This window comes from Lithobates pipiens, unplaced genomic scaffold, assembly GCF_037356315.1.
Source record: "Lithobates pipiens isolate NorthernLeopardFrog02 unplaced genomic scaffold, aLitPip1_a1.2 Scaffold_13, whole genome shotgun sequence".
Taxonomy (NCBI): domain Eukaryota; kingdom Metazoa; phylum Chordata; class Amphibia; order Anura; family Ranidae; genus Lithobates; species Lithobates pipiens.
In genome coordinates, this window is record NW_027507718.1 from 404,399,873 (window position 1) to 404,427,602 (window position 27,730).

General features: G+C 44.2%; 1 protein-coding gene across 4 annotated transcripts in view; it reads right to left on the reverse strand.

The window, feature by feature from the left end:
• Window positions 1–27,525, reverse strand: part of PAICS (phosphoribosylaminoimidazole carboxylase and phosphoribosylaminoimidazolesuccinocarboxamide synthase) — a 174,268-nt gene extending 146,743 nt beyond the window's left edge. For 3 of the 4 annotated variants that reach the window (XM_077477438.1, XM_077477436.1, XM_077477437.1), the window contains exons 1-3: window positions 27,117–27,525; window positions 21,769–22,209; window positions 8,786–8,863 (exon numbers count right to left, since the gene is read on the reverse strand). In XM_077477438.1, the coding sequence (XP_077333564.1) occupies window positions 8,786–8,863; window positions 21,769–22,209; window positions 27,117–27,510 (913 nt within the window). In that variant the 5' untranslated portion in view covers window positions 27,511–27,525. Of the gene's footprint in view, window positions 1–6,148; window positions 6,189–8,785; window positions 8,864–21,768; window positions 22,210–27,116 lie in introns of those variants that run through there. The other variant, XM_077477439.1, reaches the window with a different exon arrangement.
• Window positions 27,526–27,730: the final 205 nt, after the last annotated feature.

Consider the following 27,730-nt stretch of genomic DNA (forward strand, 5'->3'; position numbering starts at 1 on the left):
CCGACCCATATTTACGGCAAAGACGTATAGGAGGTAGGGAGTGGGATACGCAATTTGAGGGGTCCTATGTATATATGTATATTATGGTAATGGGTTGATTTATGTCATGGCGTAGTGTGATGAAGGTGTATTTTAGGTTAATAACATGGGGCGAAAGGCCCTCCTCGTGACTCTGTGTCTGAAAGCTGGGTGACATGTTGCTCTGAATGTATGCTGGTGAATGGGGAGTGAATGGACATCCCTTGCCTGTACTGCATCCTGTCCTGAAGATACCAAAGATACAGAAGGGTGACAGGGAAGCTGTCGCTGAAGAAGGATGGTGGTGTGTCATTCAGTAGCAAAGCGGCATGTGTTGGGAAGCACAACGCGGTAAGACCATTATGGACTGTTCCATGGGAGCTGTCTCTGGAGCACATGTTGAAAACCACCACACGTTACACAGCTAAGGACTGTGCCATAGGTACTGGTTCGGAGACACATGTTGGGGAGCGACATGCGTTAAGACAGTTATGGACTGTTTGATAGGAGCCGTGTCTGAAGAAGGGTGGTATGCGCCTTTTAGGCGCAAAGCGGGATATGTTGGATTCAGTATAAACTCATGGATTACCAGTCCCAATGGTGCAATATCCTGGAGGAGAACAGGACGCCATCCCCCGGTTGGAATGCAACCAGTTAAACCTCTATTGTGACTTCAGATTAGAGGCGCCCATCTATCTATGAGAGCTACTCTGCATGACAATGCTGACTCCAATCTGTCTGTGAGGATCAAAGATGAGCCTAACGGGCGGGAGGAGCACCGGAGAGCGAATCCCAAGATGTGACTCCAGTCGGAGCAGTTGCAATTCATGGGCAAACACTGCCCCCCAGAGGCCAATTATGGCAGGACGATCAGAGATATTTAGCCTGGGGGAGGAGACGCCCCAAAGACACTGATTAGTCTACAAGTAAAGGGGGGTGGGCAATGGGATGCAGTATGGGTGAGGTGTATTTGTCAAAAGGGAATGTTTGAAATAGAGCTTCCTCTTTCTCCATCATGAGGACAGCCAGAGGACGTGCTAAGTATACTGCTTGTATTGTATTCTGATTGTATGCTATGTACTCTTATAATTTCTAATAACACCTTATATAAGCTTTTTTATTTCCTTGGGAAATAAATGAGATTTGATTGATCTTAGACCGTGTGTTTGGTTTCATAGCTAACTTTGTAGTATTGTGATATTAACAGTAGCATGCACTCAGAGTGTTAATAGACTAACTAATCTATAGGGACTAGACAAATTAATACACAGCTGATAATAATAATAGTTATTATTATTTATCGGTTACTTCATTATGTGAGCAGACTGTAGTTCTTTTTAAATTTTACTTTTATTGATAATGCTAATCAGGACGAATAGAGAGGGGGCAAATCTCCTTAACTGGGACATAGACAGCAATAAAAACTGACAGGTGGTCTAAAGCCCCATACACACTATCAGATTGTCTGCTGATTTTTTCCATCAGATTTACCAAAACCATATAATATGAGGTCAAACCTTAGGGGTTTCAATTTGTATGCAATCAGGCAGGCCCTCTCACTACATGGTTTTGGTAAACCTGAAGGAAAAAATCAGCAGACAATCTGATAGTGTGTATGGGGCTTTATCCATCACCACTTTATCCAAAACTAAAAAAAAAAAAGTTTTGCCTGTAGTTATACTTTAAAAGATCTACTTTGTTCTGGAAGGAGAGATGTTACGTAAGGAAAGTGCTGAGCCTTGTATAATGTTACATGTGTTGGGAAATGTATTCTTTCTCTACATTATAAAAGGTCACTGTCCTGAATCTCAGTAGTAAATTTCAAAAACCAGAAGCAGGCAGACCGGTTTCTTAACTGAACCGTTTACACACCTCCCTAACCCCCAATCCATGTACATTAGAGAAAACACTGATTTTGGCTGCAAAGAGACTCTTTAGATGTGGTTATTTGCATATACCGATTTAGAAATGCTCCCTCTAGTGATAGGTAGCTGACATTAAAAATATCTGGAGGGGTTCTTTATTGACAGCTTCAGGAAGGAACACAAGGGGATGGCAACTCAGTGCAGTATCATTAGATGTTTTATAATACTAAAAAGCTAAATAAGCACTTACAGGAAACAAGGTAAAAACAGCATGTATATAGCCAAGTGCAGGGAGACAATCCACCCTGAGGAGCCATGAGAGGCCACCAGCAGAACACTGTCACTAGTTGGGAAGCCAAATCCACCAATCGCGGAAATCAGAAGAACCACCCTGGAGCGCAGATGTGATGTCACATTGTGGGCAGGGGGGGTTTCTACAAACCATTTTTTTTTATTATTATTAAACATCTAAAGACACTGCACTGAGTTGGCGCCCCCTTGTGTTCCTTCTTGTGTTCTCAAAGATTGTTCCTGTCTCAGAAGGTGCTGCTACTAGAGTGTTTTACTCATCCAACCTGCGTGACTTCCGTAATGGTATATGTTGCATGCATGGACTTATTCTCATTCTGAGACTCTTTTTTTTTTTTTGTAAGCGCGCCATTTTCCATGAACAGTCTGCTTTGCACTATCGCGTGTCTCGCGTGCATTATACCTATTCCTTGCACCATATTAATCCTTTTTTTTTGCTTTAGAAAATTCTAGTTGCCTGACTAATCTGCATACGGTATATATCCAAAGGACTGGTTAAGGCCCATTTCACACTACTGTGATTTCAGAGAATGCCTGTGTAAATTTGAGGTTTTTTGGACCTCAACTCGCATCAAAGTAGTACAGGGACTAGAAAAGTAATACAATTCCTTCGAGCCTCAATCAACGCAAAGCCTAATAGATATCACTAACCAGCTGCAAGCGTTGCACACGTCTCATAAGCTCATGCACTTAGACAAAAATAGTAAATTATACGCTGCGCTTTAGAATATTACACAATAAATGCATGCTGAAAATTAAAACAAGCACATGCAGTGTTAATGTGACATGGCAAAAATAAAACAATAAATATGTCAATTAAAACATTAATAATAAAGTGCTCATGTGCATCCAAGTGCTTTGTAGCACAGATATAATTGTCCGGTGGTATATGGGGAACAACACTAGTCCTACTTTAAGACCCCTTTCACACCAGGGCGTTTTGCAGGCGCTATAACGTTAGAAATAGCGCCTGCAATCCGCCCTAAAGAAGCTGCACCATTGTGTGCAGTGTGAAAGCCCCAAGGGCTTTCACACTACAGCGGTGCGCTGGCAGGACCTCAGATAAAAGACCTGCCAGCAGCTTCTTTGGAGCGGTGAAGGAGAGGTGTGTTTACCGCTCCTCCACTGCTGCTCCCCATTGAAATCAATGGGGCAGCGCTGTAATGCCGCCGGCAAAACGCCGCTATTACGGCGTATTGCCGGCGGTTTTAACCCTTTCGCGGCCGCTAGCGGGGGGGGTAAAAGTGCCCCGCTAGCGGCCGAAATGCGCCGCAAATCCGGCGGTAAAACGCCGCTAAAAATAGCGGCGTTTTACCGCCGACGCTATCAGCGGTGTGGTGTGAAAGGGGTCTAAATAGCAAAAAGTGCTATTGTCTTTTTATAAAACAATACTGTGACAGTCCTGTTGAAAAAAAATGCATATGCCTGGTATCCAGTAATAGCACTGCTGACATGCTTATAAATCCATGCGTCTAAAGATGATTGACAGGTGTTGCAGATCATACATTGGTGCTCTTATTCCAGTGGGAAATAAAAAGCCTTGATAGTGTGATATCGCTTTAAACTTTTATTAAACAAATAAGAACAATGGGGTACTCACATGTACCAGGTGCGTCAGTGCCCCACTCTGTGTATGGCATGCCATCCCCATTGGGGGATTGTTCTTATTTGTTTAATAAAACGTTTAAAGCGATATCACACTATCGAGGCTTTTTATTTCCCATTATTCCCGAGATAATGCGTGGGAAGCCCAGGATCCTATCACCATTATTGAACCCAGGGGTGGTTCACAAGCATGTATTGACTGAGCATAATTGCTAAGTCACACGCTCCAAGGTGAGCATTTAATACCTAGGGTCACTGGAATAAGAGCAACAATGCATGATCTGCAACACCTGTCAATCATTTCTAGATGCATGGATTTATAAGCATGTCAGCAGTGCTATTACCAGATACCATGCATATGCACTTTTTTTCAACAGGACTGTCACAGCATTGGTTATAAAAAGACTTATTTTTGCACAATAGCACTTTTTGCTATTTAAAGTGGGACTAGTGTTGTTCCCCATATACCCCCAGACACTAGCCCTTGTACACACGGTCGGACATTCCGACAACCAAATCCGTCGGATTTTGTCCAACGGATTTTGTCCCAGGGATTTTGTCCGAAACTGTTGCATACACACAGTCGGACAAAGTTGTCAGAAAATCCGATCGTACGTAACGTGATGACGTTATTTCGTTAGGACGGGACTACGTTCAGGCTAGTAGCCAATAGCTTTAGTCTAGGAATTTGATCTGAGCATGCGTGGCACTTGGTCCGTCGGAATTCTCTACACATGATCAGACAAAGTCCGATCGGATCATGTTGTCGGAAAACTTTATAGCCCAGCTGGAAAACTTGATCCGTCGGATATTCCGATGGAAACAGGCCGATGGAGCCCACACACTGTTGGATTATCCGACAACACGGTCCTATCGGACATTGTCCATCGGAATGTCCGACCGTGTGTACAAGGGCTTACAAAGCACTTGGATGCACATTATTATTAATGTTTTAATTGATATATTTATTGTTTTATTTTTGTCATATCACATTTATGTCACATACGTTACATTAACACTAGATGTTTTTGTTTTAATTTTCAGCATGCATTTATTGTGTAATATTCTAATGGGCAGCGTATAATTTACTATTTTAGTACAGGGACTACTTTGAAGTCGCACAGATATGAATGGTTATCATTGGGAACCATGGGGTACGACTTGTCTAAAGTCGCAGGGAAAGTCGCACAAATGTGAAATGGGCCTTAACCACTTCCCGACCAGCGCACGCCGATGTACGTCGGCAGAATGGCACGGGCAGGCAAATGGGCGTACCTGTACGTCCCTTTAAATTTGCCGCTCTGCCATCGCGAGCGCGCCGTCGGCTGGTCGGGACCCCCGTGAGTCCGGTCGCGGGTCCCACGGACTCGATCGCTGCGGGCATACCCGCGATCGTCTCACGGGGCGGCTGAACTGGGAGATGCCGTTGTAAACAGCATCTCCCCGTTCTGCCTAGCAACAAGTGTCGCTGATCTCTGCTCCATGTGATTGGAGCAGAGATCAGTGTTCACTAAAAGAAAGCCCAGCCCCCAACAGTTAGTAACACACCCCTAGGAACACTTAACCCCTACACTGCCACCCACTGGTTAACCCCTTCACTGCCAGTGTCATTTACACAAGAATCACTGCATTTGTATAGCAGTGATTGCTGTATAAATGACAATGGTCCCAAAAATGTGTCAAAAATGTCCGATGTGTCAACCATAATGTCGCAGTCACTATCCCCTATTTTGTAAACGCTATAACTTTTGCGCAAACCAATCAATAATCGCTTATTGCAATTTTTTTTTACCAAAAATATGTATAAGAATACGTATCGGCCTAAACTGAGGGAAAATTTTTTTTTTATATATATTTTTGGGGGATATTTATTATAACAAAAAGTAAAAAATAATGCGTTTTTTTTCAAAATTGTCTCTTTATTTTTATTTATAGCGCAAAAAATAAAAAACGCAGGGGTGATCAAATACCACCAAAAGAAATCTCTATTTGTGGGAAAAAAAGGACGTCAATTTTGTTTGGGAGCCACGTCACATGACCACGCAATTGTCAGTTAAAGCGACGCAGTGCCGAATCACAAAAAGTGGTCTGGTCTTTGGCCAGCAAAATGGACCAGGGCTGAAGTGGTTAAGCTCATCAGGCCAAAATGGTACTATCCACAGGTCAATGTTCTGATCATGTTTGCCTTAAACATCTAGTTTATAGGGCATTTACTTACCGGTCTGTAATGTAAAATATACCCTTACTCAGAAATCCATAATCCTTCTGGAGGAGGTTACTTTCATATCTGTTGCCTTAAAAGCATATCTAAATCCAGAAAAAAACAAAATATTTAATATACTACACCATACCAGTCCTAAGATGTGGCGGCTGCATTTGTTTGCTTGTTTTTTATCAGACCAAAAACATTTATAGCAAGCACATAAAATACCAGTCGATCTTGCCAGAAATGTCCTTGCCACTTTCTGTGAGCTGAACTGACGGCACAAACCAGCTTCTGTTTCTATTGTAACCTACTAATTTAATCATGTTTGAACAAAATAAGAGCTTCCTCCTCCAAGCTCGATCTCCTAGATCTCTTGCGGTCATCTGAACGCCAGGTGCCGGGCATAGAACAAAGCCGTCATTGACATACTGAGAGAATAACTGAATAAAGGACCGCTGCACACCCATGATGTCCTGTATGCACAAGTTTTATTCCAGTGAACAACCAAAATGACAGTCTAAAGCCTCATACACACAATCGGACTTTGTACAAACTTTCCCGTGGACTTTTGTACAAAGGGCGTTGGCTGTAAGTTTGTATTGCATACAAACCATTCGACTTTTTAGGCAACAAACACATACGTAGTGACGTTTCAACGTACTGATGACACTTCATAAGAGGACGTTCAATTACTCCAGTGCCACCTTTGGTCAACTTCTGTATTGTTGTCTGATCTTTTGCATTGGTTCTGAGCATGCGTGTTTGTACTTTGTACAAAAGTCCGATGGTTTTGTGTACACACGATCAGACTTTGCTCCATCGGACTTATGTTGTCAAAAAGTTTGTCCGTTCGCACAGCCAACAAAAGTCCAATGAAAACCAAAAAAGTTTGTCCGATGGAGCGTACACACGGTCGGATGTTGCTCCAAAACAGCTAATTTGCATGTTTGTTGTCAAAAAGTCCGATCGTGTGTATGGGCCTATAGACTATTGCCCTGTACACACAGTCGGGCATTGTGACGACAAAATCCGTCTGATTTTTTCCGACGGATTTTGGCCCAAACTTGTCTTGCATACACACGGTCGAACAAAGTTGTCAGAAAATCCGATCTTTCTGACCGCGGTGACGTAGAACACGTACGATGGGACTATAAAGAGGGCAGTAGCCAATAGCTTTCGTCTCGTAATTTATTCTGAGCATGCGTGGCACTTTGTCCGTCGGAATTGTCTACAGTTGATCGGAATTTAAACAATCAGATTTTGTTGTTGGAAAATTTTAGATCCAGCTCTCAAACCTTGTGTGTCGGAAATTCAGACGGAAAAAGTCCGATGTAGCCCACACACGATCAGATTTTCTGACAACAAGATCCGATCGCACATTTTCTGTCAAAGTCCGGCCGTGTGTACAGGGCATAAAGCAGTGATGGCGAACCTTGCCACCCCAGATGTTTTGGAACTACAGTTCCCATAATGCTCTTGCACTCTGCAGTGTAGCTGAGCATCATAAGAAATATAGTTTAAAAACATCTGGGATGCCAAGGTGCGCCATCACTGGACTAAAGCCTAGTACACACTGGTAGTTTTTTCAGTTCAAACCAGCAGAGCTGAACAAAAAAACAAAAACAAAAAAAACAGACAGCTCAGGAGCCACTGTAGTAAGGGCACTTTCTCACACGCAGCACCCGGGCGCCGTTTTAGCAGTAATTTTTGGCCGGTAGTGGATCGTTTTTAACCTCAGCTAGTGGCCGAAAAAAGGGTTGAAAGCGCAGGCAAAGCAGCAGCGGCGCTGCCCATTGATTTCAGGGGGGGTATATGCTATTGTCTTCTGACAGGGGGCGGACCCTCCTCCAGAACACTCCGTTCAGTGCTCTCAGTGATTGGCTGAGAGAACTGATCGGGAGATGGTTGGCAGACCTTTTTCAGCCATGCCCCTTCGACAGTCTGACTGTAGTACACACGGGCCGAATGTCAGCAGTTTTTTATTTAACTGGTCGATGCCGCCCAACATTGGCCCATGTATACTTGGCTTAAGCCCTATTGGGTGAACTTCAGAGGGGGCAGTCTTCCGAAGGGGTCATTGTGGTTCTAAACAAAACTTGTGCATACAGTGATGTTATCAGCATGTCCTGTCCTTTATTCTCTCTACTAATCTCATGAACTGCAATGTAATGAAGATGAACAAATGCAGACATGATTGAAGTCCAGCCTTTGTGGCAGTCCTGCCTACCTACATTGATACAGTGGTGAAATGAGAGTAGTTCCAAAGAGACAGGAAGAGTGTTATTACAGGATTACCAGCTGAAAATAAAGAGGAAAAAAAAATGGAATATAAACTAAAGCAGCCACCACCTATAGGGACTGATAAGCTGCAATATATTACATTTTGTTTTTTTAGGTTTAGGTACGCTTTAAAGTTTCCATACTGGCATGGTATAGGCTAGTAAAGCAAAGTCTATAGAAACACAGCAATCAAATGCAAGTACAAGCAAGTGAAATATGGACGTCACAGCTAAATATTACAATAAAAATCTCTATCTACTTACTGAAAATACACTTATCAGTTTTCCTTTGATGCTCCCTTATGTAACAGCAAAAGATATTGTTATCAATTCTAATAACTGTTTCTAAAGTAAACTGCAGTACAATACATAATACAGATAGAAGTGCTTGCAGGAAACCAGCAGTTACGAGAAGGGCTTATGTAGGCCACTTAACAAAAAAAAAGAATATTATTTTTAAAATCTCATAATTTCAGGCATGGACAACAAATGTAACATCTTACCAATGGAATTAAGCTCCTGCTTTATGTAGGGAGTATTATGATCCATGGGGTTTCCTTCTGGAATTTCAGAGATATGACCTAAATATAAGAAATATATTTAGCATTTTAACAACCTCAAACAGACTCCGTTATTTACCAAAAAGACATGTTATAAAGCAGCCCAACCTCTCTGGCATCAGGGACCGGCCGTTCGTCAGGGATAGGGAAGAGTTCCGTCGTGTTCGCACACTCCACGTGCAGAGCCCGCCAGGAAGTCGGGACAGCGCTGCGCTAATCACAGGCAGGGAGACATTTCCCGATCTCTGCAGCCGCACATCGGGACATTGGGGGTTATTTACAAAAGGCAACTCCACTTTGCACTGCAAGTGCACTTGAAAGTACACTTGGAAGTGCAGTCGCTCTAAATCTAAGGGATAGATCTGAAATGAGGGGAAGCTCTGCTGATTTTATCCTCAAATCATGTGCAAGCCAAAATGCTGTTTTTGATTTTCCTTGCATGTCTCCCTCGGATCTACAGTGACTTTACTTCCAAGTGCACTTGCAGTGCCAAGTGGATTATCCTTTAGTAAATAACACCCATTGTCTCACTGCCTGTGATTAGCGCAGTGCCGTGCTGACTTCCTGGTGGGCTCTGCACGTGGAGTGTGTGAACACGCTGGAGCTCATCCTTAGTCAGGGATGAAAAGCTTATTGCATGAGATGCCTTTTTTTTATTTAACCTATGGTGCCCATACACTAGATAAAAAAGCGTTTGAAAACCTGTAATTTGGAGTTTGTTTGTTTTTTTCAGCCAGTTTCCAGGCACAAATCGATAATCGGTTGTGACATTTCTGAGCCAAAAAACAAACAAACAAAAATCAATGAAAAAAATTGGAAAACTTCTGCGGAACAGATGATAAATTAAAAGTTTATTGTGTTTCTCACTCATTACAAGAAATGTACAACCAGCATTTTTTATATACCCATGTTTTTTCTGTGAATCTTCCCTGAAAAAAATGTAATTAAGTGATACAGAGACCAAAATAACGCAATAATAAAAACGATTTATTGTTCGAAAATCAGTAATTTCATGATGGCAATATTGTTTGCTCTCATGACCCTGTGTCTGTTTTTGGAAAATGCGTTTGAACGACGTTTTGACTGGTCTATGGCTGGCGTAAAGCTCAATGCAGGATTCTACAAAGAAGAAAGCGAGTCAGTGGACCATGGTGTGGGATATCTGGAAAGTCTAGTACATTGAACATTTTTGCAAAGAAAAGAAATAAAATATTTTATGCCTGATTGAATGTTAAAATTGAAACATAATTTCATAACATTAAAATGATTCTGTGCCACTACCAGGCGGCCCAGCTGAAAGAAATAGCCTCCTGGTTCACTCAACTCTCCTATAATAAGTGGACGGAAATCGAAAAAATTTGGCTAGCCCCAGTGCACCTGATCAACTTATTATGGAATGCAAATGCAGAGATAGAACCCCGAACGCATGCTGGGCCCTATGACCCTACTTTTGCGATTATGTCATAAACTGATCCAACAACATAAACTGACCTCGAACAGCTCGCTCCTGACCTCATTTGTCTGTAACCCCAAGGTGCCAGATAGCCTCACCCATCGTATGTCCACGCCATGGGCCACGGGTAATCTTTTCCATTTTGGGAACCTGGTGGATCCCAGGTCCCACAAACTGCTATCCTTTGCCGAGCTGCAGGCCAAGTTTGATCTGCCACGACAGGAGTTCTACAGGTACCTTCAGATTCGCCACTATGCGCTGACCATAACACCAAATCTGCAATTCTCCCCTCCAACCCCATTTGAAACCTTAATCTTAGCAGGTTCTGCTCAGAAGGGTCTAATATCTGACATATATAAAATTCTGAATGCATATCCTTCGGATACTAAAGGCAAGCATGCCTATATGGTCAAGTGGGAAAAGGCCTTGGGCGAGGAGATCCCAGTGAAACAATGGCAGAGGGTTTGGTCCCAGGCAGCGAAAAGCTCGCTCTGTACACTCTACAAAGAAAATATCAACAAAATCCTGTATTTCTGGTATATGACCCCAGATATCCTACACGCCATTTATCCCACCAGCTCAGATCGCTGTTGACAATGTCTAGGGGATAGGGGCACCCTCCTCCATATATACTGGAGTTGTCCTTTGATTGCTCCTTTCTGGACGTCGGTCCAGCAATTGTTGGTCCGCCTCCTCAGAGAACCGATCCCTATTGCTCCGAAATTCTTCATATTAGGTCTGTCGCCACTGAACATCCCAGTGCTCCATAAGAAACTAGTCCGACACGTCCTCACGGCAGCTCGCTGTGTAGTGGCGATAAACTGGAAGAGACGCTCTACCCCCTCGCCAGAGGCCCTACATGCCAGGATTAAGGATGTAGAAATTATGGAAAAAGTGACCGCTAGAATGCAGGATAGGCTGGACGCCCATGATAAGCTTTGGGAGTTATGGCATCTCCGGGAGGACCCACCATAAACAGGTAAGATAAGCTAACTCGATGATTTCTTATTCTTTCTTCCTTCTTTCTCTCTTTCCCCCCTTACGAGTGCCCTAGTGACTCCTATGTTTACTTATGCAACTTACTGCATTATGTTGTTAGCAGTACTAGAGCACTAGCATTGAACAAACAGCCACAAAATGCTCAATTATACCTGTAATGCATTGCACTTATTCATGTAGTACTATGTATAAAAATAAAATAAAAAATGTTATTTGAAAAAAAAAAAAAATGAATCTGTGCCCAAACTATGTACACTAAAGTATTTATACATGCTAAACAAGCGGTAAAAGTAAAAAAAAAATCCACAGAAGAGGCACAGAAATCACATTACTTTCATTGCACCAGGATCTTGGCAGCCTCTAAAGTAAAAGCACAGCAGGTGTTCCCACGCTGTTATGCCGCGTACACACGACTGGACTTTCCGGCAGACTAGGTCCGACGGTCTTCCCGACGGAGTTTCGGCGGAGTTCCGACAGACTTTCCGAATGAACGGACTTGGCCACACACAATCACTCCAAAGTCCGACGGATTTGAACGTGATGACGTACGACAGGACTAGAATAAGGAAGTTCAATAGCCAGTAGCCAATAGCTTCCCTAGTGTCGGTTTTCGTCTGTCGGACTAGCATACAGACGAACGGATTTCTCCATAGGAACTGGGTCCGGCGGAGTTCCGACAGAAAATTTGAAACATGTTCTATTTCTAAAGTCTGTCAGATTTTTGGACAGCAAAGGTCCAATGGTGCCCACACGCTATCGAATTGTCCGACGGATTCGTTCCGTTGGACCTTTGCTGTTGAAAAGTCCAGTCGTGTGTGTGCATTAGGGTGCAATCACACAGGCAGTCCCATCAGATCAGGCTGGATTCACACCAGTCCGGTGCGAATTTCAGCTCCATTCTCTGTGCAAAGAGAAAAGGCAGCTGTTCAGCGTTTCCTCTCCACTGTAGCTGCGGATCAGCTGAGCAGGACAAGGGGGAAGTGTAGTGAGGAGGGGGAGAGAATGCCTGTTCACAACGGAACGCATCTGCGAATCAGATGTGTTCCCATAGAAGAATATGTGCCTGCAATACCCACTGCACTGCCTAGAAAACGCACACATTTTTTGGGCAATGTGGAGTGCAAATGCAACGCACATATGTGAACCAGACTGATTGAAAGTAATAGATTTTAAAATGTTCTGCGAATTGGATGCGGTGTAAGCCGCATCCAATTTGCATAGGTGTGAAACCAGCCTTATGCTGGCCATACACTATATGAAAAATCGGCCGAAATTTGGTTATTTAGACAGTTCATTTGTTTTTCGGCCAGTTAATGGGCACAAAATCGATAATCATTTGGACATTTTTGAGCCGAAAAAAAAGGAAGTTAATGTGTTTCCCGTCCAAACTGTCTGCACTAGGTATATGTAAAAAAACAAACAAAAATGCATTCATTTATGTCCACTGAACGATTTATCGGTCATTACATGATGGCACTATAGTTTACGTTCACGGCCAAATGTTCGTTTTTCGAATATGGGTTCGGCCGATTTTTTGTATAGTGTATGGCCAGCATTAAAGGGGTTGTAAAGGTAAATGTTTTTTCACCTTAATGCATTCTATGCATTAAAGTGAAAAAACATCTGACAGTCCTGGCGCCCCCAGCCCCCCTGTTTTACTTACCTCACCCCCTCGAAAAAGTCCTGCGCTCGTCCCCCGACGTCCTTTCCACCGTTCAGCCTGGCCGCTGATTGGCTGGAGTGAATGGATGGAAAGCAGAGCAGCCATTGGCTCGCACTGCTGTCAATCACATCCACTGACGCGGAGCGCCGGGGGCGGGGCCGTGTGATACAGCGAGCGGCTATAGCCGCTCGCTGTATCATGGGAGCGCACCCGCAGATGCTTCTCTCTATGCGAGGGAGCTCGCATGAACGTGAGAAGCACCTGCGGGAGGAAGCAGAAACAGCCACCGAGGGACCCCAGAAGAGCAGGTTCGGGGCCACTCTGTGCAAAACGAGCTGCACAGTGGAGGTAAGTATAACATGTTTGTTATTTAAAAATAAAAAAATAAAAATCACTTTACAATCCCTTTAATCTCTTTTTCTGCCATGAACATAAAAAAAAAAAAAAGAAAAAATAGAGCTTCGAGGGTCGTAGCTCCGCGACCTGGGGTCACCATTTGGGGCTCCTATGACATATGGTTCCAGAGATACAGGGCTCCTTGCGCAGCCTGTCAGAAGCTACATACAGAGCGGCCAGTTTAAATACAAGCTGCCCCACTGTTTGCAGCAGACTGAGAGGATGAGCACACAGTGCCCCTCACTTCTTGTTAGAGGCACTGAGCGCAAGTAACAGCTTGAAATCTTGAACCAATAGTAGAGTACCATTAGCGCCAGCTGTCCAATAAAAATACCGCAGTGGAGGCACGCCTCTTACTGCAGTGTCATAGAAGGGGCATGTGTCTAAAAGAAAAAATGCTCCCTTCCAGCCCAGTCCTCTTAACTACAAGGAAAAACGTGTTTATGTATATAAGATTTACCCACAATCCCATGTTTTTCTCACACAGTTAAAGGGATTGTAAACACTCGGGAAAAAACTTCTGACACAGACCGGCCCCCCAGACCCCCTGTCTTACTCACCTGAGCTCTTCGATTCCTCGGCAGAGACGCACTCCTCCTTTCTACCCGGGGGTTCTCAGCTCTTGATTGGATAGATTGATGGCAGTGTAGCCCTTGGCTCCCAGGTCCGGCATTCTGTGTCTATAGATGCAAATGCTGGACTCGGGCGAGCGACCGCAAGGTAACTGCGGTAACCAAGGGGTTTAACCGATGTGAGGAGGAGCCGCGAGCGCCACCGGGGGACCCCAGAAGACAAGGTTCGGGGGCCACACTGTGCAAAACAAACTGCACAGTGGAGATAAGTATTGTTTGTTATTTAAAAAGGAAAAAAAAAACAAAAACAAAAACAAACCACAAATGGTTAAATGGTTTAGTGTCACGTTCAAAAAGACAAACTGATTCTGTTGAAAAGGTACTGTTATATTCAAGCTAAATCATACATGCTATATGTTATAACATAGGAATTTATTATTTATCTATTTACTCTGAAATTACCGGTTGGAAGTTAAAAATTCAAACTTCAGTAATTTGTCCATTAAGCCACCTGCTTGAGTACAGATTTTGAAAATATAGTAAATGACCTTAAAAACAAAATATAATAATTATTTGTATATTACTTACAGGTGGTAATTAACCCCTTGCCACCCAGGCCAATTCTGACACTTCTCTCCTACAAGTAAAAATCATAATTTTTTTGCTAGAAAACTACTCAGAACCCCCAAACATTATATATATTGTTTTAGCAGACACCCTAGGGAATTGCAGCCTTATATGTCACACGGTATTTGCGCAGCAATTTTTTTTAAATGCCTTTTTTTGGGGGAAAAAAAACTGTTTCATGAATTAAAAAGAAAACCTAGCATGTCACACTTTAAAATTGTGCACACTTGATGAATGGCGCCAAACTTCAGTACATATAAATCTCCATAGGTGACGCTTTATTTTTTTTACAGGTTACTGTACATGTTTAGAGTTACAGAGGAGGTCTAGTGCTAGAATTATTGCTCTCGCTCTAACGATCATGGTGTATGTAACCTGTGTGTATCTGGCTCTGATACTAGCCAGTGCCTCACCGCACATCCCTGATCTGAACAGAAGCTCAATGTTAGTCTACGAGCAGGTGGATGTACATTATATAGGCGGAACGTACGGACGTCCATTTACATCCACTTGTCCATTGACCTAACATGGGTCAGTTAACCATCTCAATACCGGACACTTTCACCCCCTTCCTGCCCAGGCCATTTTTTTTTCAGTTTTCAGCACTGTCACACTTTGAATGACAGTAATGCAACACTGTACCCAAATTAATGTTTTCTATCATTTTTTGAGACAGAGCTTTCTTTAAACCTGCCTTCACACTAGTGCAACTTGTCATGCGACTTTGGACACATAAAGTCGGAGCCTATTGATTTCAATGGCGCCTGTTCCAATCTGTGCGATTTAAAGGTGCGGTGACTTTGAAAAGTCTCCTCCACTACGCTGTTTTTTGTTGTTTTTTTGCTACATAAACAAAAAATGCCACAAATTTGAAAATTTAGTCCAAAACTTATTATGCTATTTCTTTGGTAAAATAATCCAAATCAGTGTATATTATTTAGTCTATGTGAAAGTTTTACAATGGTATTCAGTATACAGTATATTTAAAAATAGATCAGTCCTGATGTACTGACTGCCCATCTCATTTCTCGAGGCCCTAAAAATGGCAGGACAGCACAAGCAGGGCTTGACAAGTCCCAGGCGTCAGGTCGCCATGGCGACTAGAAATTGCACACTGGCGCCTGAGCTTTTTTCAGCCCATTCCCAGGCTCCAGACATGCAGTTCTGGGTGCCGAGTAGCTGGTTTCTGGTCAGTTTATTCTGGGAGGGCGTCTATTGACCTCTCAGAGCCCGCCCCCTGCGCGCTTTGTGATCACTGTGCCTTTTGGACACAGCCGATCACAGATTGAGGTAAAGGGACAATCACTCGATCACTTTTATCGCGTAATCAGCTGTGGCCAATCATAGCTGATTACATTGTAAACAGACTTGCCGGTTATCGGTAGTACTTTCCTCACATGCTGTCACAGTGTGAGGAAAGGAGAACTGGTACCCGGCAATTCTGACGGGCACATTTACACTGATAATAAGTGCAGCCTATCAGCGCCCATCAGTGCAGCATATCAGTGCCCATCTCTGCCTCCTCATCAGTACAGCCTATCAGTACCTATAGATGCCTCTTTATCAGTGCCACCAATCAGTGCCACCTCATTAGTGCAGCCTCATCGGCGCACATCAATGAAGAAAAATTACTTACTTGCAACATTTTCTGACAGAAAATAAGAAAAAATGTTTTCGGTCTTTTTCCATTTGTTCAGCAAAAAATAAAAAACCCAGTCGGATTACCGTATTTAACGGCATATAACACGCACAGGCAGTGGCGCAACTAGAACCTTCAGGGCCCCGGTGCAAAAAAACATGGAGGGCCCCCCTGACCTATGGCCAGGGCCCTTCTCACTGATCCCAGGGGCAGCAGGACCTGGATAGGAGGGGGAACAAATCCCCTCCATTTTCCTCAAGCAGCCACTGAATGTCTATCAGAGGGAGAGGAGGAGAAGCAGAATTTTAGTGTCTGCAGGAGAAAAATGGAGGGGATTTGTTCCTCTAAATACCCCCCCCCCCCCATCCAGGTGGTCGGAGGCAACATGTGTGCTATTGCAATTGTAACTCCTAGCAGTGAGTCAACAGCGGGTCAGAGGACAGAGATGACAGTTGCACTTTAAAAATTATGATTTAAATCAAGTTGCACAAAATTACATTTCTAAAGGAAAAAAAAGCCATTTAAAAGTATTTGTGGCTATAATGAATTGTAGGTCCGGGTGATACACATAAAAGTCACTGAAAAAAAATAGCATGGGATTGCCCCACAGTCCCTTACCAGGCCCTATATATATAATGTTTGGGGGTTCTTAGTCATTTTATAGCAAAAAATAATGATTTTAACTTGAAAACAGCAAATGTAAGAAAAAGGTTTATTAAGTGGTTAAACTTCCCTCATTTACACACCAAGATGTATTCCTTTGATCTAAAAGGACAAATCTTTACAATGTTTATACTTAGTTCTGTGTTTGAAGAATGTTGTGATACTGGCAGACTGCCCGTTTTTTTTTTTTTCTCTCTCTCTTTTGGCTGTGGCTTCAGCAGAGCAGAGAATTCTCTGCACAGAAAAAAAAAAAATGTAAAAAAAATAAATAAATAAAAATAAAGAAATCGGGAAAATACTTTGACAAGATTGTAACGCCTCATGCACACGAGACGCAGGTGAAAACTCTGCTCAAAAAAAGCTGAAACGCGTGTTTTTCCGCGTTTGCGTTTATAAGTGTTTATAAAGATAACATCATGTAGACCCTCCCCAAGCTCTCAAAGTATGTTTTTTTAACTATTTCTGCTATTTTGATCAGAGTGAGCAGCAGCAGCATAGAGAGCAGTTTTACACTTGCATTTGCCTCTCTTTCTGTGGTATATATTTTGAAATGGATCCCATATTGAATATATGTCAGGAAATGCTCCTGATGTTGCTCTTGACGAGACAGCAATGTCGTCGCAAATTTCGTGAGAGGTCCAGAGTCAGAGCTCGTCGATATTGGACCCATCCGTTGATGGGACAGCGAATGTCCGTTGGATATTTCACAAACATGTATGTGCAGCTGCGTACCTACCCCTACAAGTTTTTTAATTTTAGCCGGATGTCCATTGTCACATTTGATCTGCTCTTAGAAAAAGTACGACCTGGTCTGACATTCATGGACACCAATATGAGAAACAGTGTGTCACCAGAGGAACGTCTATTGGTAACGATCAGGTATGTGTATATATTTATAAAATATATTTATCCATAGATGTACAGATGAATTTTTTTTCTCTGTCCTTTATTTAAAAAAAATAATGTCTATTTATAGCAAATTATCAAATTTTTTAAAATATCTAAAATTTTCTTGTGGCAATTTTTCAAATGTTTTCATTATTTCTAATATAAAACAATATTAAAATAGTTATTCTTTTTTTTAATCTTAATATATTTTTTTATTCATTTTTTCTAGTTTCAAATTGTTTTATTTAAAAGCAAATCTATGTTAATTAGATTTTTTATAATTGTTTTAAATTTATTTGGCCAATTTTTTAATATATTTTTATAGTGAAATATGTATTGATTAATATATTTTAATTCTTTGCTGCTGTATATGGTAGTATAATATTTTTTAATGCCTTATTAAAATATCCAGAATCCTAACCATTCATCCTAACCCTAACCACTAACCTTACCCCTAACCCTAAACAATAACCCTAACACTAACCACTAACCCTAACAGCTAACCCTATCCCTTACACTAACCCTAACCCTACCCTTAATCCTAAACAATAACCCTAACCTTAACTGATAACCACTTACCATAACACCCAACCCTAATGACCAAATTACATTGCCGCAGATGGTCACAGTTGACTTTGAGGCCATGTATCTCTGATGCAGAAAAGTGCATGACATTTTGCGACCCAACTTTGGGGCCCCCTATCTCGGGGTCACTTGGTGATAGGAACCTCAAATTTGGATATGTTGTAGTGCTAGTTCCACTGTGTCTACATACCGAATTTGGGGTTCCTGGCAATAAGTGGCCTCAGTTCATATTTCTGAGTTTTCAGGTCCAAAAAATTGGGTTCCTTTAAAAACGCTTATAAACGCAAACGCGGCTAAACTCGGGTGCTGCGTTTAGCCGCGTTTTGCATCTGAAACGTGGAAATTTTTGCGTCTGAACCCATTTTTTTGCTTCAGGAAAAACGAGGTTAAACGCAACTGCAGAAAAACGGCAAAAAACGAGACTGTGTGCATGGACACATAGGATAACATTGAATGAGTTCAGGGGCAGTTGAAAAAAGTGTCCAACTGCATCTGAACACGCGTTTAACAGCGTCTTGTGTGCATGAGGGTTCAGGGGAAAAAATTGCGATAACGATTCTTAGCTATTTATCATGCAGCTCTAATATGCAAAGTACAACATTGATAGGTTGCATTACAGGCAAAGCCCCGCCGAAATCTGACTACATTAATTTTAGCGTCTTAACCAACAGACCAACTCCTGATCCCTCCTGGAATCACTTGAGAATATGACCATAGCACATAGAGAGATGTAGTTCAGTGACAATCATCCTAAAGACACTGGCAAAAAAAAAAACTGAGGAGTTTCCCAAGTAGGAGGGATTATATATATGGATGGATTGTTTGGTCTGTCAATGTCCATTCACCTATAGGTGGCGCATAACCCAGGTAGTCATGATTATATGTTTTTTTTCCTGGGTATTCCCCAGGCTCTTGTTGTTACCTGTTTTAGCCCTCCAAATGCAGCTTCCTGCGATAGCCAGCTACAGATGGGGGTGGTGCCAAGTTTTTTGGTATCACATTGGTGTTTGTATTGGTCCAGCAGCGCACCAACACCTTTGCAGTCATTGTGCTATTTTCTGGGTGTTGCTGTACCTTTAAGAAGGGGTGGGCTCCCCTTCAGTCCACCTGCCCTCATTTATCCATCAGAATGCATGTGCCCCCACTGTGGGGAGACTCATATTTTAGTGTTAGGACCACAGATACTAGGGTGCTGTGACGTGGCTCTGTGGCTCACGTATGCGTTTGCATATGCGTGTGGATTAAACCCCTGTTTTTAGTGCATACTGTTAGACAGGTTTATTTGGTTGTCTGCGAGCTGGTGGTAAGTAGGCTTTGTTTTTTTCCTGGGCATTCCCTAGGCTCTTGTTGTAGTCATGATTATAGCCTGCTCTGTGTCCTGTGATGTACGATAAAGATATATATTATGTTTTGAGGGTTCAATCTTCAGGTCTAAAACATTTTTTTAAATGTGTGCACAAAACACAAAAATAGCTCCGGCACTGAAAAGGCTACAACCCTTTTTCTAACATTTTACTACCTATTTGCCCTTTTCCTCTAAAGTGGCTTTATTATGTTATTTGCCTACAGTCTTGTTTAACGTGCTCATCATACGCTGTCCACTGTATTTAGGGGCAATCAGCAAGTCTCCTATAACAACAAGTTTCAGTGTTGTCTCTCTTCCCATGATCTCTGCTTTGCCATTCACAAAGCACAGCCTACAGCTATGCTATCAGGGCAGGTTATGAGGCTCAAGTTAAAATGAGCTTACAGAAGAATAACATAATAAAAGCATTTTAGAGGATAAGTGCAAACGGACTGAAACTGTAAGGCCGCGTACACACGGGCGGATTGTCTGCCCAACTAAGTTCGTCAGACAATCCGACAGACAGTCCGTCCAAATTTTGAATGAACGGACTTGACCATACACGATGAACAGACAGTCCGCTGAAAACTTGCGTGATGACGTGTACAGCACGTACGACGGGACTAGAAAAACGACGTCCAATACACTGCAATGCAACCTTCGGCCGTGTAAATCCTTTCTGAGCATGCGCCATACTTAGTCCGTCCAACTTGCCTACACACGAGCGGACTGTCCGCTGAAACGGAAAGTTTGGACGGACAAAACCAAGTTTGGACGGACAAAATTACGGAAATTCCGAAAGACAAAGTCCGTCAGACTGTCCGCTGAAAAAGTCCGCTGAAGCCCACACACGAGCGGATTGTCCGCTGAAACACGCTTCAGCGGACTAAGTTGGGCAGACAATCCGCCCGTGTGTACGCGGCCTAAGAAAAACAAAACTAAAAACATGGTGCCTGGGACTGGGCTTTAAAGAGGAAGTAAACCCTGATGAGTTTACTTCCTCTTTGATTCCCTGCAAAGGTAAAGCATAATGGACTACTATGCATCGCACAGTAGTCCATTATGTGTCACTTAGACCCCTTTCACACCACACCGCTGATAGCGTGGGCGGTAAAATGCCGCTATTTTTAGTTTTCCAAAGAAAATTCAGAGCAAGCATGGTGATAAGAAGAAAGTGCGGAGCAGTAATGAAGGTGACAAGACTATTCAGAGCAAGCGTGTTGTTGAAAAGAAAGTGCAGAGTGGTGATGCAGGTGACAAGAGTGTGTTAGTTAGTGTTCTCGCTCTTCATACTGTACTGTACTGTACTTTGTTTTAGTGGTTAAAAAACAAAAGAAAAAGTGCAGAACGGATTAACCTGGTTTACATTGAACCATATGGGAAAATTTGCCTCTGTTCACAGCCAATTCAGTCCAGTCGTGGAACTAAATAAGTTTGTGAAGCGAAGTATCACTGTACTTTGATGAGGTTTATACTTTGACAAGGCATTGTTGTTTTTATAGACATTTCAGTTTTCTGCAAACCCTAAGCCCCTGTACACGCGGTCGGAGATTTCGACAACCAAATCCGTCGGATTTTGTCCATCGGATTTTGTCCGTCGGATCTTGTCCGAAACTGTTGCATACACACGGTCGGAACTAAGTTGTTGAAAAAATCCGATCATTCAGAACGTGATGACGTAATTTCGTTACGATGGGACTACGTTCAAGCTAGTAGCCAATAGCTTTGATGTAGGAATTTGATCTGAGCATGCGTGGCACTTGGTCCGATCAAAATTCTCTACACATGATCGGAGTATGTCCGATCGAACCAGTTGGTCGGGAAATATTTCCAACAAGTTGGAAAATTGGGTCCGATGGATATTCCGACGGAATCAGTCCGATGCATACCACACACAGTCGGATTATCCGACGACACGGTCCGATAGGACACATTCCGACAGATTCTCCGACCGTGTGTACAAGGGCTAAGAGACGCTTACTCTGTATCTGTCACTTCCTTGTATTTTGTACAGCAAATAGTTTCTCATGAGATATAATATTTGGCAGATTAGATAAGACAATCAGATTCATATCAAAATGATATCTCCAACTCACCTGGCAGACAGTCAGCAGCAACAGCAATAGGAACAGGTCTCGGATATGGCAGTGATGATGGTTTGTCATTGTTAATCTTTCTGTACCCGGATGGTTTTCCTGATAAAATAGTATCCAGTTCTTTGAAATATTTCATTGTCTTCCATCGATTCCCAGAATCATGAGCCTTCTTCACCACAGCATACTCATGTTTCAGATTTTTATACTTAGTTCGGCACTGTCTCCAGTCTCTGTCTATCCCTGCTTGCTGGAGAAGACTTGCAATGTGCTCAAAAATCTTCTGATTCCTGACAGTTCCTTTCAGCTGCCCTCTTATACTCTTGTCAGACCAAATGTTGATGAGTGCTAGTGTCTCCCTAGCAGACCAATGCTTTCCTCCCTCATTATGGACAGCTGGTACAAGTAGCAGATCGCTGTTACATCCTTCAGGACTCTGCAGATCTGGCAAAGGGAGGAAAAACAAATCATCATTTGATAATTGTAGCAAAATACAAAATACATGGGGTCTGTGTAGAAAATGTTTGTTGTGTGCATGTGACAAACGTTCACACAATCAGGGTGAAAACTGCCATACTTCTATCACTAGCACAAATAGCACCATACCCTCCAACACATACAGCTCATCATGCCCTCTTCCCCTGTATATAGGCCCACTGTCATTCCTCTCCTGCACATACTGTCTGCTGCTATACCCTCTGTCATTCCTCTGCTGTACATAGTGCCCACTGTCATTCCTCTCTTGCAGATACTGCCTGCTGTCATTCCTCTGCTGTACATAGTGCCCACTGTCATACCCTCTGTCATTCCTCTCCTGGACATACTGTCTGCTGCTATACCCTCTGTAATTCCTCTGCTGTACATAGTGCCCACTGTCATTCCTCTCTTGCAGATACTGCCTGCTGTAATTCCTCTGCTGTACATAGTGCCCACTGTCATTCCTCTCCTGCACATACTGTCTACTGTTATACCATCTGTCATTCTTCTGCTGTACATAGTGCCCACTGTCATTCCTCTCCTGCACATACTGTCTGCCGTTATACCCTTTGTCATTCCTCTGCTATATATAGTGCCCACTGTCATACCATCTGTCATTCCTCTTCTGCACATAATGCCTGCTGTCATACCCTGTCATTCCTTTCCTGTATATGGTGCCCACTGTGATACCCCCTGCCATTCCTCTCTTGCACATACTGCCCGCTGTCATTTCTCTCTTGCACATACTGCCTGCTGTCATATATCTCCTGTACATAGTGACCACTGTCATTCCTCTCCTGTACATAGTGCCTACTGTCATTCCTCTCCTGTACATAGTGCCCACTGTCATACCCCCTGCCATTCCTCTCTTCTACATAGTGCACACTGTCATTCCTCTCTTGCACATACTGCCTGCTGTCATGCCCTCTGTCATTTCTCTCCTGCACATACTGCCTGCTGTCATACCCTCTGTCATTCAACTCCTGTACATAGTCCCCACTGTCATTCCTCTCCTGTACATAGTGCCCACTGTCATTCCTCTCCTGTACATAGTGCCTATGGTCATTCCTCTCCTGTACCTAGTGCCCACTGTCATATCCTCTGTCACTCCTCTCCTGTACATAGTGCCTACTGTCATTCCTCTCCTGCACAAACTGCCCACTGTCAGGGCCTCTGGCACTCCTTTTCTTTATATAATGCCTACTGGCATAACCTCTGGCATGCTTAACCTGTAGATAATGGGCTCCATCTACTAAAGCAGATTGCAAGCAGTATGGGTGACCCCGCCCCTTATGGTGTCATCGACCCGACATGCCCAGCCAATGATGTCATAAGGGGAAGGGGTCATATGGTGATGTCATCAGGTGGCCCCTCTCCTTAGTTCATTTAGCAGCAAGTAGGCGGCGGAGCTGTAATTTGAGCCAAGCATTGGTGTGGTACATTTTTTGTCAGGGGCTGGCATTCATCATTGGATGTACTTCGGAGGACATTATTTTTTATTTTTTGGTAAGGGGGAGGGGGGTCGAACAAAGCACTTGGCAAAGACTGTCTCTCTCTTTTTTTATTTTATTTGCACATTGTTTTTGGTGAATGAGTAGGGGTACTGACAGAAAATGAGTCATGGTTGTTAAGGACATGGCAGTCGGCGGCTCCTTAACAACCAGTTATTAACTGTTTGTTAAGGGTGTGGGCAACAGCAGGCGTTAAAATACCGCTAGCTTTCACTACTAAAATACCTCCTCACTTCATAAAATAGCTCATGCTGCATTTTAGTAGCTTTTTTTGTGAATTTCAAAAAATAATTTGAAATACGCTAAAACGCTAAGAGTTATATTACCGTGGATCCTAAAGCAGTAGATACCACTTTGTGAATGGATCCCACTATCTGCTGACATACCCTCCAGCACTCCTCTACTGCTCATTCTGTTCACTGTCATACCCTCTGTTACTTCTCTCCTCCATGTACTGCCTGTAGTCATACCCTCCGACACACCTCCCCTGCACATACTGCTCAATGTCATACTCCTTGGCACTTCTCCCTCATACATACTGCCCGCTGTCATACCCTACAGCAATTCTCTCCTGCACATACCTCCCACTTTCATATCCTCCGATATGCCTCTCCTGCACATACCATCTGCTCTTATACCCTCTGTACTTCTCTCCTGTGCACACTACACATTTTTATGCCCTCTCTTGCAGATACTGCCCTGTTATACCCTTCAACACTTTTCTCTCCTGCACATACTAACTGTTGTCTGACCCTTCATGTTGCTTTCCTTCATATACTGCCCTTAAAGTGGTTGTAAATCGACAAAAAAAAAAAAAACACCTGCAAGACAAAGGTTAGGAGTTACTTCCGGGTATTGCAGGCTCCGGCGTTGTGATTGGCCGGAGTACCGATGACATCACTACAGCGCGCGGGAGCTGCCGGTAATGGCACACTAGCTGAAGCAACGGCACGAACATGCAGTTGCTTCAGTGCGCATGTGCCAATCACGTCAGCACATGCTGATACAGGGAATATCTCCTAAATCATGCAGGTTTAGGAGATATCTGGGGTAGCTACAGGTAAGCCTTATTATAGGCTTACCTGTAGTAAAAAGTGGTCTGTAAGGGCTTACAGCCACATTAATGTATGATAATCTACTGTTTGTACCATCATTCTGTATCAAATAAAAGTTTGTAAACAAAAAATAAATAAATAAAGGTGATATACCAATAGGATGATACACCCTTGTAGTGTTGTCAAACCTTCCACACTCCTCTCCTGTACATACTGCCTGGTATTCTACCCTCCAGTATTACTCTCTACCATATACTGGCCCTTGTCATACCCTTTGGCATTCCTCTCATGCACATTCTGCCCACTCTCATACCCTCTGCACTCCTCTCCTGCACATTCTGCCCACTCTCATACCCTCTGCACTCCTCTCCTGCACATTCTGCCCACTCTCATACACTTTGTACTCCTCTCCTGTACATTCTGCCCACTCTCATACCCTGTGCACTCCTCTCCTGCACATTCTGCCCTCTCTCATAACCTCTGCACCCCTCTCCTGCACATTCTGCCCACTCATATACCCTCTGCACTCCTTCCCTGCACATTCTGCCCACTCTCATACCCTCTGCACTTCTCTCCTGCACATTCTGCCCACTCTAATACACTCTGTACTCCTCTCCTGCCCACTCTTATACCCTCTGCACTCCTCCCCTGCATATTCTCATACTCTCCTTTCCTGCACATTCTGCCCACTCATACCCTCTGCCAGTGGCATTGCTAGGCGGGTGTGGGCCGCACCCAGGTGACACCCGCCAGAGGGGTGACACCCGTGGTTAGTGCCACCACTAACAACGCCCGCTCGCTGCACAGTCCCGCGCCGTAGCTGTGTCCCTCAGTGTGGAACGGACTGAAGCCACCTCCCCCTTCTCCCTGTTTCCATCCACAGAGGAGGAGGAGCTCGAGGGACACACAACACTGTGTGTGTGTATATGATTGCTGTTCTGAGGTATGCAAGGGGGGGGGGTCTGCACTGGGAGGGGGTGTCTGCACAGGGGTCTGCACTGGGGGGGTGTCTGCACTGGGGGGTGTCTGCACTGTTGGGGTGTCAGCACTGGGGGGGTCTGCACGAGAGTGTCTGCACTGGGGGGTGTCTGTACTGCTGGGGTGTCTGCACTGAGGGGGGGTCTGTACTGAGGGGGGTCTTCACGGAGGTGTCTGTACTGCTGGGGGGTGTGTACTGGGGGTTCTGCATGGAGGGGGGTGTCTGTAACTGAGGGAGGTCTGTAACTGAGGGGGTCTGCACTGAGGGGGGTGTCTGTACTGTTGGGGGGTCTGCACTGAGGGGGGTGTCTGTACTGGGGGGTGTCTGTACTACTGGGTGGTTGTCTGCACTGGGTAGGTGTCTGCACGGAGGGGGGTGTCTGTAACTGAGGGGGGTGTCTGTACTAAGTGGGTGTCTGTACTAAGGGAGGTGTCTGTACTGGAGGGTTCTGCATGGAGGGGGGTGTCTGCACGGGTGTCTGTACTGAGGGGGGTCTGTAACTGAGGGGGGTCTCTGTACTGTTGGGGGGTCTGCACTGAGGGGGGGTTTCTGTACTAAGGGGGTTCTGCATTGAGGGGAGTGTCTGTAATGCTGGTGGGGTCTGCACCGAGGTGGAGGTATCTGTACCGATGGGGGGTCTGCACCGAGGTGGGTTGTCTGTATGGATGGAGGGGTCTGCACTGAGGGGTGAGGTTTATACTGAGGGAGAGGGGTCTATATTGATGGAGGGTGGTCTGTATTGAGGGAGGGGGATCTATACTGCAGGAGGGGGGGTCTGTACTGAGGGGGGACTATTTGGTGGGGGGGTGACACCATTTTTTTTTGCACCGGGTGACACCAACCCTAGTGACACCACTGCCCTCTGCACTCCTCTCCTGCATATATTGCTCGTTGTCATACCGTTTAGAAATCCTGTCTTGTGCATGCTGTCTATAGTCACACCCTTTAGCACTTCTCTCCTACTCCTCTTCACCACAACATTCTACAACTTACTTCTACTTCTTATTCATACTACAGAAATCATGTTTTCAGCATTGATCTTTATAGCCCCAACTTTACTTATTCTGCACACGTTTCCTACTTCACCGAAAATGATACTGTTATGGTACGAGCTTTTATGTTTATTTTTTTCCAAAGTGTGGAACATGCCTTTAAGATTCCTGATAAGAACATAGAAATGAATGGAAGGAATGGACCGGATACTGATGAATGGGAAGAGATGTGCCTGCACTTCCTGGCAGCGGCCACTAGATGTCGGTAGTGAGCAGCAGGCCGTGCTGTGTATGGAGACCCAGCTGGTTTAATGAAGGAATCGCTTGGCTCTGCTACCTGTGTGTGTCTCCGGCCCGGGCTCGTCCTCCTCCATCCCGGCCTCAGGGCCCCCCTGTGGGGCGCTCTCCGTGCCCAGTATGGCGTGCAGCTCGTCATAGAAGGGGATCTTATGGACGGGCTCCCGGGTGCTGCTCCGCAGGGCTCGGTACTCGTACTTCAGGTTCTTGTACTTGGAGCGGCACTGCTTCCAGTCCCGATAAATGCCCAGCTGCCTCATGCGGAGGGCGATGTACATGAAGAGCCCCTTGTTCCTCAGAGTGCCCTGCAACTGCCGCCTGATACTCTCCTCCGACCAGATCCCGATCAGAGCCCGCACCTCCGGCTCCGTCCATGGCGCCGCTCTCTCCATACTGCCAGCCTCTGTTACCAGGGAAACCAGCCGACTGCTCATAACGAATGGGAGACCGGCCTTCCCTCACACTGCAACCAAACCCACCCTGACCACAGCCAACCCATCACCCCACCACCCCTCACACTGCAACCAAACCCACCCTGACCACAGCCAACCCAACACCCCACCACCCCTCACACTGCAACCAAACCCACCCTGACCACAGCCAACCCATCACCCCACCACCCCTCACACTGCAACCAAACCCACCCTGACCACA